The sequence below is a fragment of the Lissotriton vulgaris genome, chromosome 6, assembly GCF_964263255.1.
Source record: "Lissotriton vulgaris chromosome 6, aLisVul1.2, whole genome shotgun sequence".
NCBI lineage: Eukaryota > Metazoa > Chordata > Amphibia > Caudata > Salamandridae > Lissotriton > Lissotriton vulgaris.
The window spans coordinates 1,444,039,358-1,444,058,516 of record NC_141694.1 but is presented as its reverse complement, the minus strand read 5'-3'; the positions used below and the strand labels follow the sequence as shown (position 1 = coordinate 1,444,058,516).

General features: G+C 52.0%; 1 protein-coding gene across 1 annotated transcript in view; it reads right to left on the bottom strand.

Annotated features, from left to right (window-relative positions):
• MTHFD1L (methylenetetrahydrofolate dehydrogenase (NADP+ dependent) 1 like) overlaps positions 1 to 19,159 on the bottom strand; it is an 884,753-nt gene that overhangs the window by 642,636 nt on the left and 222,958 nt on the right. The window contains exon 10 of the mRNA XM_086927571.1: positions 4,998 to 5,138. Within this exon, the coding sequence (XP_086783697.1) occupies positions 4,998 to 5,138 (141 nt within the window). The remainder of the gene's footprint in view (positions 1 to 4,997; positions 5,139 to 19,159) is intronic.

Here is a 19,159-nt window from a genome sequence, read left to right as displayed (position 1 = left end):
ATTGTACTGCCCATAGACTGATGAAAGTTGGTGTTTGAGCCAGGGGAACAAGGTCTGGCCGGTTGCCGAGGCCCATCTACCGGGGGTGTATACCTCTGGGGTAGCTCAAGCAAGGCTCTTTAAAGGCTTCGTGGATTTGCTTGCCACGGCTCCTCTCCTTGTTAGGGCGCAGGGGAGTTAAATCTAGTAAAGATTACATCTGGTGAGCCTAGTGGCTTTCCGGTCAGGCCCGCAAGCCCCCTGTACAGTAAGGGACAGCAAGAAGGTCCATTGGGACTCAACAATGTTGGTTAGAAGATTCCACTGTATAGCAGTTCCCTAATTCTATGATCCTAAAAGTTAATTGATGTACAATATGAAAGAAAATGTGAAATGATGTTAGAAATGCAATGAAGGTATGTTAATGATAAATACGGCCAGAGAATGACAAACACAAAAACGTGGAGTGCCTCAGGTCAATTCTTTTCTGCCTTTAGGGGGTGGCCCTGTAATCCATGGTTTTGGTTTGTCTCGACTCATCTGGGTATTGGTTCGGGCCCCCACCTGTTGAGTACTTAATTTGAGCTGGGGGTTTCTAAAGCTCAGCACCGACACTTAATTATCAGCATCAGCTTTAGTGACAATCCACCACATAGTGGCGCTGTCTGTCAAAATTTGAGATGAGCACAACAGCGTTCAATAAGTCAATATCCTTTCAAAATGAATAACACATGCCGCTCACCCCATTATTCTGGCTTTGGGTCTGCATGGAATAGTCTGAATTGTCACACTTGAAGGATTGTGATGGTTAGTAGTTATGTCCGTTCTGTCATTAGCAGCTGGCAGTGGCCTCCTGCGAGGGGCCCTGGCACTTACATTTTTACAAATTAAGCACTGACTGTGAAACAGGAATTATTCCCAAGAAGGTGTGACCTGGAAGGCCTGAGGGCTTGTGCTCCCCTCCCTTCTTGGGTCTAGTGGTTTTCCTTTGAAATTATGAGCATTCAGTGCCAAAGGAAACTATTTCCCTTCACTATGACACTTAGTAGTTGCATTTCGTAACACTGACACATCATTTGGAACACACAGTTTTTACCAAAGTGGCAGGTAAGGCTGCTTTAAACTAAAACCGTGTCTCCTGGAAAACAGAGCACATGTAACGGAGGTTCGACTAGCTGACCTCTTTGAGAGGTCATAGACCCACATGTTCAGAATGAAAAACAAGCATTTGCAATGCAATAGGTCTCGTATTTACGAGAGTTTAAGCTATTGTCAGTTACAATGGCAATAGCTCAAACTCTTGTAAATGCGAGACCTATTTCACTTCAAAGAAGCGGACTCCATTGTCCGGGGCTGCTTAAAATGTGAAAGTGCGCACGTTATGTTGTTATGTTAGGTTATGTTATTTGTTTTTGTACCGCGCACAGCTGCCCCAGCAAAGGGGCGTCCTGGCGCACTGAGAAGGTAAACACAACACAACATTAAAAGAAAAAGAGACTCAGTCGGGAAGTTAAGCAAACAGAAAGGTTTTAATGGCCCGTCTGAACTGGAGTAGATCATCTAATGCCCGTGTCTCAGCGGGAAGGGAGTTCCACAACTTCGCGGCCACTACTCGAAAGGAGCGGCCGCCAGTTCTACTTAGCCTGAAGCGTGGAACCACCGACAAATTCTGACCCATGGATCTCAAGGATCGCGAGGGGACGAAAGGAGTCAAGAGGTTCGCCAGAATTTGGGGAGCCATACCTTTAAGGATTTTAAAAGCCAGGCAAAGCACCTTAAATTTGATCCTCTGGCTCACAGGCAGCCAATGTAGCGAGTGCAGTGTTTTAGAAACCGAACACCGCCTAGGTAGACCCGCCACCACTCTGGCTGCGGCATTTTGCACTCGCTGCAGCCGAGTAAGTTCAGCCTGGTTAATCCCGGCCAACAATGCACTCGCATAATCCAGCCTGGATAGTACCGAAGCCTGAACCACTAGCTGTCTGGTGGGGGCATCGAAAAATTTAAGTATTGGCCTAAGACCCCTGATAATGCCGTAGCAAGAGGCTGCCACTCTCTTGGTATGGCAAGTGAAACTGAGTGTCTGGTCCAGCCAGACCCCAAGATTTTTTATCTCCATTACGGGAGAAGAGGTCAATCCCAGTTCCGAAGGCCACCAGTTGTCATTCCACAGACCTGCCTGCTTTCCCACCACCATGACCTCTGTCTTCTTAGTATTCAGTTGGAGACAGTTCAGATTCATCCAATTGGCCACGGCACGTTTACCATCGCAAAACCTAAGGGCCTCCACATCAGAGTCCCCACTCAACGTGACCGCCAGCTGCGTGTCATCCGCGTACGAGACCATTGTCAGGCCCCAACGCTTGACGACCGCAGCCAACGGTCTAACGTACAGATTGAATAAAGTGGGGCTCAGAGATGATCCCTGTGGGACCCCTAGTGTCAGCGGGTAGGAGTTAGATTTGCCGGGTGGAATAGCAACCTGGAATGATCGGTCTGTAAGGAAAGACTGAAACCAGCACAAAGCGGACCCCCTAACTCCCGCTTCCTGAAGTCGCTGCAGAAGGATCCCGTGCGAGACCGTGTCGAACGCGGCACTCAGATCTAATAACAGGAGTGCCGCCGTCCGACCAGTATCCAGCACGGAGCGCAGATGTTCAACCATAAACAACAAGGCAGTCTCCATGCTGTGGCCCGCACGAAAACCCATTTTGGGTGGGGTCTAAGATGTTAGCTCTGGCAAGATGGTCAGCCAGGATCCCGTTCACATGGGCCTCGGCGACTTTAGTGGCCCAAGGCAGCAGCGAAATGGGGTGGTAGTTCTCAGGTTTTAAAGGATCCAGGGTAGCCTTCTTTAGGATGGGTGAGACTACCGCCTGTTTCCACCTAGTGGGCACGGTCCCTGAGGCCAGCGACAGATTGATAAGAGCTAGCACTGGGGTACGACATGCCGGCAGCATGTTCCTGAGCTGAACAGGTTTAAGTGGGTCCGCAGGGGAGCCCGATTTAATTTTCTGGCTCAGTAGATCGAACGCCTCCACAGACAGGGGGGGTAACAAGTCCAGGCCCACATCATCGCCCATGGGGCAGCCAACTGGTTCTGAATTCTGCAGGTCGGTGGGGAAAGTGCGATAAATCGCTTGCACCTTTTCAATAAAGAAAGATGCCAGACTTTCACAGTGGGAGTCTGTGCATATTTCGGCAGCAGTGACCCTCTTGGCCATAAGGTCCTTTAATACCTTAAAAATCAATTTAGAGGGGTTAGGGCTATTCCGAAACTCCTGGGCATAATAGGCGGCGCGGGCTCTGCATACCGCTCTGTGATATAGTTTTGTTTTGCTCGAATAGCAGATTTTAAGCGCAGGGTCGAAGGATTTTCTCCATCGTCTTTCGGCCTGTCTACAGTCTCTCTTAAGGGACGCTAAGGTGTGATCATACCAGGGACTGTGATCTTTAGTCCGATATTTAGAACGGACCAGAGGGATCAGAGAGTCAAGGGCAGTAGAGATCCAATCACAAAAGGATTCGTAGCCGCAGTTAACGTTGGTGAAAGGGCCCAAAGGTGCCTTCTCCAATAGAAGTGCTTGCAGTAGGAGAAACCCATAAAAAAAAAAAAAGAGTGCTTACAGACTAAAAAAGACATGTGTCGCGACAGAACTAAAAGGGCCAGTCGCCATGGGAGGTTACAACCGAAGACAAGGCGGTACTAAGGAGGGACTAACAAGCCTATTAACTAATCAGAAGCCAGCATTTACGAAGGACAATGACAGAAGCCAATGATAAATATGGGCGGAGAGTGGGTGGGACTTCAGGTACATACTCCAATACAGCATGCCTCACAGAGCAGCACATGCTCTGCCCAGGCTCAACCTACAAACGGACTAGTTCCCTATAACTGGTCCCCGTCACCTCTTTTTACCTATGCAACAATAGAGTGATATAATAGATTAATTCTGCTTTAAATGTGAAGAGGATCACTCGAGTCAACGTAGGAAAGTTGATATAAATCAGTTAAACATGAATTGATATTACATGCACGTCTCTGCAGCCATTGGTTCAAATCCTTGCCAAGTTCAAGTAGTCTTTCTTATTACAGGGGCAACAGAATGAGTATGAGTCCAGCAAATTCGGTTATCACAGGATTTACTTTTTACAGTTTTGCAAAGCAGTAAAATAATTGGTATTGGTAGGAAACGCTGGTGGCCTTTTAAGAGCGACAGTTTCTACCCTTTTTAACTGCTACTTTTAATTTGTATATTATGTAGCGTACTGTTGGGAAAAGAATGCACATCCCACACAACATGTTGATGCTGTGCTCTGTAGTTCTTGAAACTTGTTTTACACAGACAAATCTATTTTATGAACAGAAAGTGTGCACATGTTAATACTTATGATGATGTATTAAAATGTGTACTTTTATTCAATCAATGCAAAAATGCAAAGCACTTTTCAGACGCACAGCGAGCAAGAGAATAAAAATACATTGCATGCATAAAGGACTGGAGATAATAACAGGAAACAAACAACAAAAGCAGACAACGATCAAAATAACAGAGGGGTTTAGGAGAATCACAGGAGGATGGTAACAGTTGAAAACCAAGCAGGGTGCTGAGCAAGCATCACCGTCAAGCGTACTGGTACCAGAAGACAAAATATACATAGAGCTTCTTCCAAAGCAAAATATACAGACGGAAAACATGAGCCTCTGCCAGACAATGTGAAAATGATCTAGAAGCAGTGCATCACAATAAGGTTGACTTAGGAAAACTAACTATTGGAAGAAATACTACGGCTTAAGTCCACCATCTTATGGCAGGGAAACAACGTACTAAAGAAGCAGTACAAACCATTTTGTCAAACCTGAAGGTCATGAAATCAAATTTAGAATCCGTGAAGGATGTGTAAAGAAAAAACCTAAACTTGTAAAAAGATTGTAAACACATCCCTCCTGGATCATGAAAGGTCATCACTTGGAGCACGTGCACATATACACTGATGCAAACGGTTGGTGTACTCACCAAGTCTTCTGCAGTCACTGGATGCCCCCTCTTGTCATTGGCCACTACCATCTTCCCCAGCCTCTCCCTCATGTCGGGCAGGCTATCGGTCAGAGCGAGGATGGCCATGATTTCACTGGCGACTGCAATGTCAAACTGAGCCTGTGGGAAAGACAAGTCACTGTGAAGGTCAAGACCACCAGAGTGGGTCAGTTCACATAGTTGTTTACTACTAGGGCATAACCTGCATAGAGTCCGACTGTAAATCTTGCCACAGGCATACGAAATGGTAGGATGTACTGCCCAACAACTGAAAACCGCAGTGGCTTGATGCAGGATTCAAATCCTCAGATATTTTTATTTTACTTATTTTGTTTTGAGAGTGTTTGCTATAGTTCCAAAACCAGAAGAGTGACAGAGCGCTTTAGAACAAAGGATAATAGGCATGGACGTCATTTAGAGTTTGCGACCCCTGGCCCGCCCCTTGCCATGCCTGGCACTGCCTTTGCGACCCCTGGCCACAGAGGTGGCAAAATCAGTGTATGGAACACAGGAGCAGATCGTCCTTATGGACTCGGTTGGAGCTCCATTTTCCTGGTTTTCTGTCAAAGACTTTATTATACAAATAGTGACTAATAATATTCACTATTAGTGTGCAAAGATGGAGTATTAGGAGCTAGAATATGACCCTATCTGGCAGCTAAGGTGCGTACAAAATGCTTTTAAATGTGCGTTGTGTGCATGCTTGCAGGCGAGTGTGTTTATCTGAGAGGGAGTGTGTGAATGTGTGTGTATGTTTAAGCATGTGTGTATGTGTAAAAAAAAGTCAAATGGTGTGCAATGTCCCTGTCGCTACCCCAGGTATTTTGGTGAATTGATGCCCATGATAATAGGATAAGAGCTTGAAAAGAGCAATGGTAGAATGATTAACGTCCCCCATGTGGAAGTGAGTCACACCATTTGGGTCAAAAGGCCTCAAGAATTCTCAGCACCGATTCGTTGGAGATTGTGGTGATGTGGGGTAGATGCATTGAAAGAGCCTGCGGGTTACTCACACAATGAGCTAGCAATCGCAACCATGAAGAAGGTCTTTAGAGTAAAACGACGCAATAAGCAACTATGCATAGGCTAGAAGGAAGTACACCTAAGAAATGTCAGGGCTAAGTTAAGGTTTCACTAGGGCATCACAAATGGTCTGAGAAGTAACGTGTCAAACCTTTAGTGAACCGCACCACAGTTATTGATTTAACCCGTTTACCGCAGCGATTATTTCACCGCAGTGCGGGCGTTTCACGGAGTGGGTGGGCTGCGTTGGCCGTTCGCAGCACCAGCGAGGTAGTGCTCGCGACGGCCAACGGGAGCACGGAAGGGGTTAAACAAGGACAGCTGACCCAGCAAACCTAGAAAGGCTGAAAGGGCAGACAAATAACCTTTTACAATGCCCACTGCAAGGCCTTGCTAGGCTAAAGAGAGAACAAACAAGAAAATGCATGACAGTTTCGTTTGTAAGGAGTCAGTGTGCCTAGCATCACACCTAATTGCAAACTTGTTGTAGTCCCCAGCAATGATGGATTCTGTGTAAGGCAGTTGAAGCAAGGATGACATCCACCATCTCAGATGACAACTCAAACGCATTTACGTGATGCCGCTCCATCTCCATGCTTGGAGGTGTAAGTTGTGAAATTTGGGCTAAGTACCTTACCCTATTGCTGAGAAAGGCGGTCCTCCCAAAGATGTAACCTGACCCCAGGACAGATGACAATGCTCATGAGGTCTCAGTGCCATATTCTCCAGGACCAATCAAGGTAAATTTGGATGACTCAGGAACAATTTCTTATTAATTTTCTTCAGAAATCAAGGCCTAATAGGTAGCAGCGGAAGGCGTACAGGAGGAGTCCTTTCCATTGCAGCCAGAACTCATCTTCTAATTAACACTCACAGAAACTCCAAAACACAAAATCATAGCCACTGCATGATCAAAAGTGGCAAATAGATCTAGCCAGCACTTTTCCTCTGATCAAAAAAGTCCTGTGCCACCTCCAGATTAAAACACCGCTCATGACTTGCCAAGTGATATCAGCTCAATTCGTCTGCTCTGGGTTCAGGGACACTGTCTGGTTGTCGGTAACTAGAAAGAGGTTCTGTTGCCCCAGCCATCTCCAGAACTGCAAAGCAGCTTGGACCCTGAGCCCCACTCTCCTTTGAGACCTGGATGGAGCTGGAAAGGTGCCTTGATGCTGGACCCATCAGGATTTCAGGTTCCACTGCAGGTACCACAAGTGCAATCAGGCATTGATGACAAGAAGGATGCACAGGGCTAATAGGTAAAGAAGCCTCACAGCCATCCACACCACAATCCAGGACTGAACCCAAGGAACAAGTTACTTACCTTTGGTAATAATTATTCTCATTAAGACTATCTAATCGCAGATTACTCACTTTAGAATATTCCCCGTGCATCAGATGCTATCAGGAAAATCGTGAACACTACCTTAGCGCTACAATAGGTGTCATTGATCAGCTCATCAAAGTCGTCGGAAGTGATGCTGTAGTGTCCCACTGTGCTTACAGTTTCTTTTGTGACTATTTCTGTGACAAAATCCCGGAGCCACATAAAAATCAATGTTGGGCTAGTGTGCAGTGTCCAATGGGATCTTATAGATGAAGAGTCCAGTTCACATAATGGGGATGATCGATGGGACATCTATGGTAGAGTATTCACTGGAAAAAATGCGATCGAATGTAATTTGTCTTCTGATAGAAGTGTAATCGCAGATTCCTCACCTTAAATAGATACCCAAGCAAAACTTTCGGGGGTGGGTATTAGACTGCAAACTGGCTTAAATCAAAAAGGCCTGGATGACCGAGCAGGCAAATTGAAAGCCCGTTTTGACAGACTGGACTGTCCACGCAGTACTGCTTCAAGAAGCTGGTAAATGTCCAAAGCAAGTACCCCATGTGCTAACGCAGTAGTAGCAGCCTTGGTACTGGTGGAATGAACCCCCAGGCCTTCAGGGGCAGCTTCTTCATTAATGTGTAGCAGATTTTAATGCAGAGTACAATCTATCGAGAGATGGTCCATTTCTGCATAGCCTTGCTCTTCCTTGCTCCATTGAACCCAATCAAGAGATTATCTTCCATCCAATGGTTTTTGGTGCGATCGATGTAAAAATAGAGAGTTTTCTTTTAGTCGAGGCGATGCAGCCTCTTTTCTTCCATAGAAGTATGACGTAGAGCAAACAGAATGTAGGCATCGTGATGTTCTGTCCGAAATTAAAGGGAGATCATCTTCCTGCGGGAAGAAGCAAGTGCATTAGAAGGATCAGTTTGTCTGGGAAAAACTGTTTTTTGGGAGATGAACTGACAGAGCTTTAAGGTCGCTGACCCTCCTGGCTGATGTAATGGCCACCAAGAATCCGGCCTTGATTGTCAAGAGCCACAAACAGCAACTGAGTAAGTGCTAAAAGGGAGAACACATGCGGTATGTGAACACCAAAATGGGGCATCACAAAAAAGGTGGGGGAAACCAAGTCTCTAAACCTTTCACAAAATTAATCACAAGTGGCAACTTGAAAAGGGAGGGTTGATTCAGCAACAGAAGGAAAGCTGAAATAGCCAACAGGTAACACTTAACAGTGCCCACGGCAAGGCCCTGCTGGGCTAAAGATAAAGAACATAAGTATATCTCCAGCAGAAAAGGGGGTCAACATGGGGTGAGGAACACCAAGCCACAAACTTCTCTCAACGTCCGGCGTATAAAGTTATGGTGGAAGGACACTTGGCTGCAAAGATTACATTACAGCCCTCGGGAGACAGATCGAAAACCCTCAACTCTCCAGGCATGAAGGTGGAGAGTGTGCTGATTTGGTCATAGACCCATGCCCAATTGGTGGACAGGAGATCCTACCGATGGGGATCCTGACCAGAAGACAGATTCTCATGAGTTCGGGATACCATACTCTCTGTGCCTAATCCGGAGCCACTAGGATAACTTAGGCCCAGTCGGTCATAATCTTCTTGAGAACTTGGGCCAGGAGTGGTATCAGCGGAAAAGCGCACAGGAATCTAGAGTTCCAATCGAGGCAGAAAATATCTAAGCAAGAGACACGTTGGAAACTCCAACATGCAAAAATTATGATATTGCGTGTTCTTGGTGCTGGGGATCAGATTGGGCCAAGGTTCTCCCTATTCTAGGAACAGACCTTGAGCTACCTCCAGATATAATTGCCATTCGTGAATCACAAGGCATCGAAGGGTGAGTTTATCTGCCCCTGTGTTCAGGGATCATGCCAAGTGTTGTACGACCAGGAAGATGTTTTAGCACTCCAGCCAAGTACAGACACGCAGATTCTCCTGGCACAGGGCCCACAATTCCCTGTTTGTAGCAATACCACATGGTTGTGGTGTTGTCCGGGAACACCTGCACTGGCCAGCCTTTGATGGATGGAAGGAAGGCTTGCAATGCCAATCTGATAACCCTAAGCTCCAGAAGATATATGTGAAGCTGAGCTTCTGCCGGAGACCAGAGTATTCTGATCTTCACCACTGTCAGGTGGCTACCTCAGCCCAGAAGCGATGCATCTGTCACAACTGTCAATTCTGGGCAGGGGAAGGGAGAGACATCTGCCGTTGACCCAATTGCGGTCTGCTAGCCACCAATGCAGATCTTTCACAGTCTCCTTCGAAATCTGGACCAGGTCGGAAAGAGTTTCCAGATACTGTGCCCACTGGCACTTCAGATTTCACTGCAGAGCCCTCATATACCACCAAGCATGCTTAAACAGCAGGATGCAGGAGGCCACAGTCAGACTCACCAAAAACCAGGACTGAGGCTGAAACATTGGGGTCATAGCCCGAATGTCCTGGTCTTTCTGCTCCAGAGGGTAGGCAAAGAACTGCACTGTATCCAGAATGGGCTAGATGAAAGGGAGCATCGGAGAAGGATTCAGGTGTGACTTAGGCATGTTGGTAGTAAAACCCAGCAAGTGCAAAAGGTTCGCCGTAATCCAGAGAGGAGTGACGACTGCCTGGGGTGAACGTGCCTTCAGCAAACAGACGTCGAGGAAGGGGAAGTCTAGAACCTCCGAAGATGTGCTGCAACCACCACCATCATTTTTGTGAACACCGAGGGGATTCAGTAAGACCAAAGGGGAGCACAGCAAACTGGAAATGCTCGTGGCCCACCGGGATTCGCAGGTATCGCCTGTGGGCCTGCAGGATGAGGGAGTCTGCAGCCAAAACTACCATCCAGTCTCCAGGACCGAGGGCAGACAGAACCTAAGCCAACGTAAGAATATTGAATTCCTCTTCCCTCCAAAAGGCGTGGAGAGGGCACAGATATAGTATGGAGTGGGTGCCTCCATCCAATTTTGGCACTAGGAAGTAGTGGGAATAGCAATCACACTATCTCTGGCAGAGACACCCTCTCGATAGCTCCTTTGACCAACAGAGCCTGCACATCCCGATGAGCAAAGAGAGACGGTCTATTCTGGGGATGGTGGCAAAGGATGAGGAGTTTTCAAAAATGAAAGAGTATAATCCTTCTGAACAATTAGGAGCACATGCTTGTCAGAGGTTATATTGCTCCACTGGGGAAGGTTGTGTCAGATCCTGCTGCCAATGGGGTGATTGTGTGGTGTGTAGGGGGACTGTAGGGCATGCTGGATGTGATTTGTGCGTCTTTTCTAGAATCCTCGACCCCGGCCACGAAAAGGCTGGTCTTCCTGCTGGGCTGGCGGTAAGGCGGATATTGCGGGCACCCATATATGCCCTGACCAAGGCAGCGGGAGGGGCAAAAAGACTGCTGCTGCAAGCGGGTAGCCAGAGAAAAGCCCAGGGATCTGGTGGCGTCTCTGGTTTCTTGAAACAGCTTAAGCGGCATGCCCGCTCTGTTGCAGAATAAGCGGGAGTCATTGAATGGCCTGTCAATGAGGGACACCTGACGATCCCTTGAAAATCTAGGTGACATGGCGGTGGAGTGCTACGGTAGAGGCCATGGTCCTGCCTAGGGAGGCCATGGTGTCCATTTCCCACTGGATGGCACACTTGCCTTTATCCGGACCATCTACCAGGGCATGGTTGAGGAAGGCACTGTCCTCTTCGTGAAGCATGGGGAGCAGCTTTGCATCCGAGCCCAATGGAGCATGGATATATCAACCCAAGACTCCAGTGGTGTTCACCGACCACAAGGCCAAGCAGACAGAAGAGAAAATCCCTTTCCCGTAGGTATCTAGCCTCTTAGATTCCCTGCCCGGTGGGGTGGAAGGGAATGCGTTAGGGTTGAGCTTGGCTGTTGAGGCCTGCACTACCAGGCTCTCAGGAGAAGGATGCTGGGAGAGGAATGCTGGGTCTCCTGGGGCGGGGTGATGGCAATAAGTAATCATGTGATGCACAAGAGACCCTGTGCAAGATTTAGCCCAGGACCCCAGCAGAATGTCGGTGAGGGTCTTATTAAAGGGGAGCAAGGGCTCAGCTGAGCTCATTTCGGGTGAAGCACCCCCTTCAAGACATTAGTTTTGACCTCAATGACAAGCAGTTGTAGATCAAGGTCCTTTCCTGCCATGTGCCCCACAGTGGCAAAAGATGCGCCCTACCCCGAAGCAGGACCCAGAGGGGAAAGAATGCCAGTGTCCAGGAGAATTTCTGGCCACTGGCATCACCCAGCTCCTTATTCCAGTTTGTCTTGGTTAAGGTCCTCCTCAAATGGGTCATAAGCTTCTTCCTCATCTCCATGTGCTGAGATAAAGGGCTTGTCTAAGTAAGGCAAGTCTAGGGGTTGTTAGGGCCTGGACAGCACCGGTGTGTATGTTGAGTGTTGTTGGCGGCATCTGGGTCAGCCCTGAAGGAAGGGGGGCTGTGGTGGGTGTAGGCAACCTTGACTGCGTCAAGTCAGATCCAGGAAGAATCGGACGACCCAGCTGTCATCAGGAGCAGACCCGCCAGGGGTAACCCAGCTAGGGCATCTCGCGGCTCCGCTGGATTCTAAGACCTGCCAGAGGGAGTCTGTGCCCAAAGATGGCGTGCATGGAGTCATAAATTTCCTTTTACTGGGCGGGCATCCCTGCAGCTCCAGGGAAGTCGGGGTAAAGCAGATCGGGCCCTGACACCGGCTTCTCAGGTGGAGTGTGGAAGCGGGGCCTCGAAGCACAATGTTTGGTCAGGGAAGCCGAAGAATGCTTCAACTTTTTTCTTGTACCCAAATTGGAGAATGAAGTCTTGGAGCAGGAAGACTATCGTCTACAGGTTTGTCTCTGGGAACCGCCAAGAGATCGGCCTCAAGAACGGGAGTGGCAAGGAGCCTTCTATCACACCACCAGGAGCTTCACCACCTTAGGGTGCATCTACTTGCACCTGGTGCAAGCCTTTGGGTCATGCCTCGACTCCAGGAACCAGAGGTAGACCAAATGGAGATCAGACACAGACTTAAACTCTAGGTTTAGTTGGGTACATGTCATAGCACACTGCTCAAAAAGAGCCAACAAAGAAGAAAAAGTTGGTCAAAAAAGTGACTGAGGGCGTGGCTTGGCGGGCGAAGATGGCGGTCGCAGCCTTGTAGAGCTCCCGCCGGCCCGGACTAAATCCGATCATTTATCCTGACCCCCGAGCCCACTGTTGGTGCCCAGTGCCTGTACTCGATCCGGTGAAGTCTCCAGTCTGCATTGGTGTGTAGATCCTGTGATTCCTCCCTTCCTGTGATCGAGGGGAGTCGGCGGCAGAGTGCGGCCTGGTGGCCGGCCGGAACCGGGGTCCTCGAGTTTCGCGACGCCTGGTGGCAGCTGTGACCTGGCGGGTGCGGGTGGCATCCGCTACGCCGTCCTGGGCTTATCTCTCCGCCCGCGATCGCCTGGAGTTTGAGGCGGAACCAGCGACTCCTACCCATCGGCTCTTCCCCTGCATGACCGGCGAGTGGTGGCGGCGTGGCTGGGCCCTGCGACAGTCTGGTGGCGGGACTTCTTGTGCCCGGGGGCGACCGGGGCTGGACTGGTGGTCGGCTGGCCCCCCTGATCCGCCTCCCCTGGCTAGGCCCGCTGGGTACGGCGACCCATGGACCGCGGACCCGCTGATTCTTCCTGATATATCCTGGGCGGCTGCCCGTGAGGACGAGTGTGGGTGCGGCCTGTCCTGCTGGGGTGACGCCGGGGCCTCGATTTTCGCGACATCCGATCGCAGCGTCCCTCCCCGGGGCCTCATCTGGGCCGCCCCGGTCCAGTTCTTGCGACAGTGCCCGAGAGTGGTGTTGGCTCTGCCCGGCGCTTGCCATGACCAGGGACAGAGGAGGTGGCCCGCCCAAGCATGGGCCCATAGATAAATTCACAGGGCCGAGTGGTGGCGCTGGGGCGACCGGTGGCAGCGGCGGCCCCGGGCCAGACAACGCAGCTATCCTAGCGGCCATAACCCAGTCTCGAGACATGCTCGATGCCAAGATAGGCGCAGTCGGGGCGGATGTCACGCTCCTACGCCAGGACCTTCGCAATGCAGTGGAGCGGATTGCTGGGGTCGAAACTCGTGTCACGGAGACTGAGGCGGACATTAGTGGCCTAAAGAAGCGCCTTGCGGAGGTGGAAAGCGTCCAGAAGACACTGGCGGCCCGCGTGGAGGATGCAGAAGGGCGCGCGCGGCGCAACAACCTTCGCTTCATTGGTTTTCCGGAGCGGTGCGAGAAGGACAGCATGGAGAGGTTCCTGACCGGGTGGCTGGAGAGCTGGCTCCCTGAAGGGGCGTTATCTAGGTGTTTCGTGATCGAGAGGGCCCACAGGGCCCTGACCCAGCGGCCGCCGGAGGGTGAGCGCCCGCGGCCGGTCATAGCCCGCCTGCTGAACTATCATGACCGTGATGTTATCCTGCGGGAGGAGAGGAACAAGGGCTCCCTCGCCTTTGAGAATCATACCATTATGATTTTCCCGGACTACACAAAAATGGTGCAACAACAGCGGCACTCCTTCATGGACGCTAAGGCCAAGCTCCGGGGCCTCAAGCTCCAGTACTCGCTCCTGTATCCAGCTCGCCTGCGGGTCATATACCAGTCTCGTACCCACTTCTTTGACTCGCCAGAGGAGGTGTTTCGCTGGACGGATGAGGCAGTGCGACTTCGTCCCCACGCCCAACCGGGACTGGACCCGGGCAGGTCTCCAGGTTCGTCGCCGGAGCGGACACAACGCCAGCCCAAGAAGGGCCGACATCGGAGGTCTCGCTCCAAGAAAAGATCGGCTTCCGCCTGTGCGTCGCAATCGGGTGGCACCAGGGACTCTGAACACTCCGATGCGGGCAGCTGAACACTGTTGGGCCTCCATACATTCTGTCTGCTGCATATGGACTCGCTCTGCCTTGGCTGGTGAGACTGTCTTATTTTGTCCTTGATGTACCAGCCGGCTCCCATGTGGAGACTTCAGCTATAGACATGGGGACACTGTGTGGCTCGGGGGGTACCGTATACGGGCCTCAGACCCTCACGGATGTGAGTGTTGTTGGGGGGGTGGTGAGTGTGCGTCTTGGTGGGGTTTTGGGGATCCATTGGTATGGCGGGCCCTGAGTCCTCTGTTTTGGGCTCGGGTCTCTCCATGCCGCGACAGGTACTTCACTGTTTTCTGAGGTATTGGGGTGGGGGGGTGGGGTATGGGGGGGTGTTTTGGTGTTGCACTTGTTGTTGGGGGGGCTTTGGGCTGGAACGGGGGAGTTGTGTTTGCGGGCTGGGGGGGTGGGTCCACACGTGTCGGGGGCTGTGCTTTATGTCGTTTTGCGGGTAGCACCTGGGTGGGAGGGTGGGCCAGATCTTGAACTGTGTGTCGATAATGGCTAGTGCTGCGAATGTGACTCCTTCGAAGACCCTGCGGGTGGTGACGTGGAATGTGCGGGGTGTCCTGGATAAGATTAAGCGGGGGGCTGTGCTGCGGTGGGGGAAAAGGGAGATGGTGGATGTTCTTTTGCTTCAGGAAACGCACATGCTGGGATCCAAAGCCCTTAGCCTCCAGAGGTTCGGCTACCACCAGGTCTATCATGCTGGCTTTACGAGGGGCTCGAGGGGGGTGGCCATACTGATTCATCGTAGGGTGGCCTATGTCCACGAGAAGCAATGGATTGACCCCCAGGGCAGATTTGTTTTTGTTAAAGGCCTGCTGGGTTCCGAGCCGGTGGTTTTTGGTAGTGTCTATGCCCCTCCCCCCCTGCAGTGGGCACTGTCTGAACGGCTGTTTGCGTTGTGGGACGAAATCCCCGAGGTCCTGACTGTGGTGGGGGGTGATTGGAATGAAGTCATGGATGTGGGCCTGGACCGCCAGCGGCGAGCGTGTGTGGTACCTAACCCCCCCCCCGCGGCTGCCCCCACCCGGTTGAGTGCAACGGCGCGCAGTATGGGCTGGGTCGATGTGTGGCGGCATTTTCATCCCGCTGTACAGGCCTTCACGTATGTGTCGGCGGTGCATGGGTCATTCTCGAGGCTCGATTACTTGTTTGTACCCGGGGCCTGCCTGAGCCGTGTTAGGGACGCCTCGATACTCCCCAGGGGCCTTTCGGATCATTCCCCTGTCCTGGCCACTCTGACCCTCCCCGTTAAACGGCAACCTTTTCGCTGGCGTATGTCCGCCTGGCAGTTGCAGCGGCCGAACTACGTGGCGCACCTACGGGAGGCAATCGACCACTTCTGGCGCGAGAACTTGGTGGGGGGAGCCAATGCTGTTGTGGTGTGGGAGGCGCTGAAGCCCACGATCCGGGGCATCGACATAACTTGGTGTGCGGCCGCTCGGCGGAAGCACCGAGAGGCCATTGTGGCTGCCGCGGCCCGCGTGGAGGAGTTGGAGCAGCGTGGTCGGCTTGGAGGTGAGGAGGGCGTGGTGCGCCAGCTCCTGCAGGCCCAGCAGACTTACTCCTCGGTCCTACATGAGGAGGCCCGGCAGGCGTGGCTCGCCACGCGCAGTAGGGTATATCAGTGGGGCGATAAGTCCTGCACCATGTTGCATAGACTTTGCCAGGCGACCTTCCAGCCCATGGAGCTACCTGGTCTCACGGCGGGGGATGGCTCAGTCATAACCGACCCGGACCAATTGGCGGCCAGCTTTGCCCGCTACTACGAGGCACAATATGCCCCTCGCGATCCACTGAGGGAGAGCGGGATTGCCCCGTACTTGGATGCTTTACTCCCGCAGGCAGTCCCGGAGGAGACCAGGACGGCCCTAGAGGTCCCACTTGCGTCCGAGGAGCTAGGGGAGGCCCTTGGCCAACTGAACACTGGGAAGGCGCCCGGCCCTAGTGGCTACCCTGCCGAATTTTATAAAAAATTCCACGTCCAGCTGGGACCCCACTTTCGCAATGCGCTAGAGGCAGCGCGGTCTAGGGGCGAGCTGCCACCTGACTGGCGTCATGCTGAGATTGTGGTCTTTTTGAAGCCTGGTAGGGCGCCTGACCGCCATGATTCGTACAGGCCTATCTCCCTCCTCAACATCGAGGCCAAGATCTTGGCGAAAGCCCTGGCGAACCGCCTTCTGCCTCTCATAGCCGACCTGGTCCACCCCGACCAGGCCGGGTTCATGCTGCACCGGGCCACCCGACACAATATCCGGCGGGCGCAGGCAGCGATCGACGCCATGAGTGCTAGGGATGAACAGGCCGCACTTCTCCTTGCGGACATGGACCGGGCCTTTGACTCGGTGAGCTGGGCGTATCTCTTCACCTTATTGGCCCGCCTAAACCTCGGGCCGGTCTTTCTGTCCTATATCCGCCTCCTGTATACCAATGTCACGGCGTCGGTCCGGGTGGCAGGCGCGGTCTCAGGACGCTTCCCAATCGGCCGCGGTACGCGCCAGGGTTGCCCATTGTCCCCATACCTATTTGCCCTGGCCATGGAGCCCCTCGCGGCGCGGGTGCGGCTAGATGCCCAGCTGCGTGGCTTTGTCTGGAACGATACTCTTACAGATAGAATTGCACTCTACGCGGACGATGTCCTCCTGTTCCTTACGGATCTGCGGCGCTCTGGCCCCCGAATCCTGGAGATCATGCGGGGGTTTGGCGAAGTCTCCGGGCTTACCCTTAACCTATCTAAGTCGACCCTGTGGGTTTTGCATGGCGGAGTGGTGGCCGAAGATTGGGCTGCTGATCTACGAGTGGCGACGGACGGCCTGAAATACTTGGGTGTTTCCCTCTCGACTTCGCGGGCCGTGGCTTGGACGCGTAGTGTCCTACCGGTGTGGGAACGGGTCCAGACGGATGTTAAAACGTGGTCCAGGATGCCGCTTACGATCTTTGGGAGGTCGGCCATCTTTAAGATGGTGGCGCTACCGAGACTGCTGTACCAACTCCAACATTTCCCGCACCCTATAGGCATGGAGTGGTTTCGCCAGGTGAACTCTGTGCTGGGCCGCTTCCTGTGGGAGGGCGGAGCAGCCAGGGTGGCCCTAAAGACATGTTTTCTATCCACCTACTGTGGTGGCTTGGCCACGTCTGATCTCCTCTCCTACTACCAAGCATCGCATCTGCTTGTTCTTAACGATTGGTGGTATGGGGATAGGAGTGATCCGGCATATGCCCTGGAAAGGCATCTTATGGGTGACCATACGCTCCACACCGTTCTATACTCTGCGCGTATACGCCGTGGGTTGCCATCGGTGACAAGGGTGGTCTTTGCAGTGTGGCGGCAGTCCTTGCGCCGCATGGGATGGTGGGGCAAGTTGACGGCGGAAACGCCGCTGTGGCACAACGGTCTGCTTCCAGAGCTGGCGACTCTGGCTGGGTTCGAGGGTTGGGAGACTATTGGGATTACTCAACTGGGCCACGTCGTGTCCGGCGCAACCCTCAAGTCCTTTGCAGACCTCCGAGTGGAATTCCAAATGCCTCAGTCCCAGTTTTTCCGTTACTTACAGCTGCGACATGCCCTCGCCCCAAGCATTGCTGGCCTTGACTCCCTTCCGGAGTTTAGCCCAATTGAGGCGAAAGTCTTTATGGGCGACCTGGGAGACAAGAAGGTTTCCAGGATCTACCAGACTCTGGTTATTCACTGCTCGTCTACTCTCAGCTCCCTCCGGGAAGCCTGGGAGGTGGACGTGGGCACTCTGGACGAGGACGACTGGAGAGAGGCCCTGGAGTCTCCTCGTGGCACCGCTATCGCGGTTCGGCTCCGTCTCATACAATTCAAGTATCTACATCGTGCCTATTACACACGTGAACGACTGTGGAGGGCTGGTTTGATTGAGTCATCGGAGTGCCTGCGATGTGGTGAAGTGCCTGGCACCTTGTTGCACACAGTATGGTCATGTGGTCGCCTGGCCGGCTTCTGGAGGGGTGTATGGAATTGCCTGGCTGAGGTCCTGGGCTGGGATCTTCCCCGTACCCACCGGCTGGGCCTGCTGCACGTCATGGACGGGGTTGGGGGCAACATCTATAAACGTCACCTATTGCTTCTGGGCCTGGTGGTGGCTAAGCGCGACTTGGCTCGGGCCTGGAAATCTGTGAGGGCCCCCCCCCTGTCGGCATGGAAGGCGGGACTGGACTATTTTATGGGTCTTGAGAAACCGATTTTTGAGGCGCGGGGCTGCCCACGCAAGCACTTCAAGATCTGGAAGCGGTGGGCTGACTACCGTGGCCTATCCTTGGAACCCCCGGCGGCACCGGAGGAGGACATTTGATCGCAGCGCTGTCTCTGGCCCTAAAGGCACATCCCAGGTTGCTTCATGCTTGCTTCTCTTATATGAACCATCTCTGTATTGCCTCTGTACATGTGTGGAAGGGGGGGGGGGGATAGTGGGTACGGGTGGGGGTGTAGTTGGGGTTGGGATGGGTAGTTGGGATTTTAAAGCTGAGCTTCATTGATACTTGCTTAAGTATTTCTTGTGTATGTGATCCATGCATTGATCTTGATGTGGTGACCTTGGTGTGGGAAGGTGCCTCATGCTTGTCATTCTTTTGCTCAATAAACTTGGTTGTGAAAAAAAGTGACTGAGATAGCTCTTCAGATCTATATGGTTTGCTTGGAAAGAAAGAAAATGACGTCAGCATGCCAGGGTTGTGCATATAATTGCACCGCAATATGACTTCTGACACCAAGTCGATCAGCGCCACCTATCAGCACGCAGAGTTACTGCTCATGATTCTCCAGATCAACTATGATGCCTGAAGAATATTCTAAGGTGAGGAATCTGCGCTTACAAGTCTCTACGGACTCACTGAGGTGGAGGAAAAGCCTTGAACCTCAGCAGGTT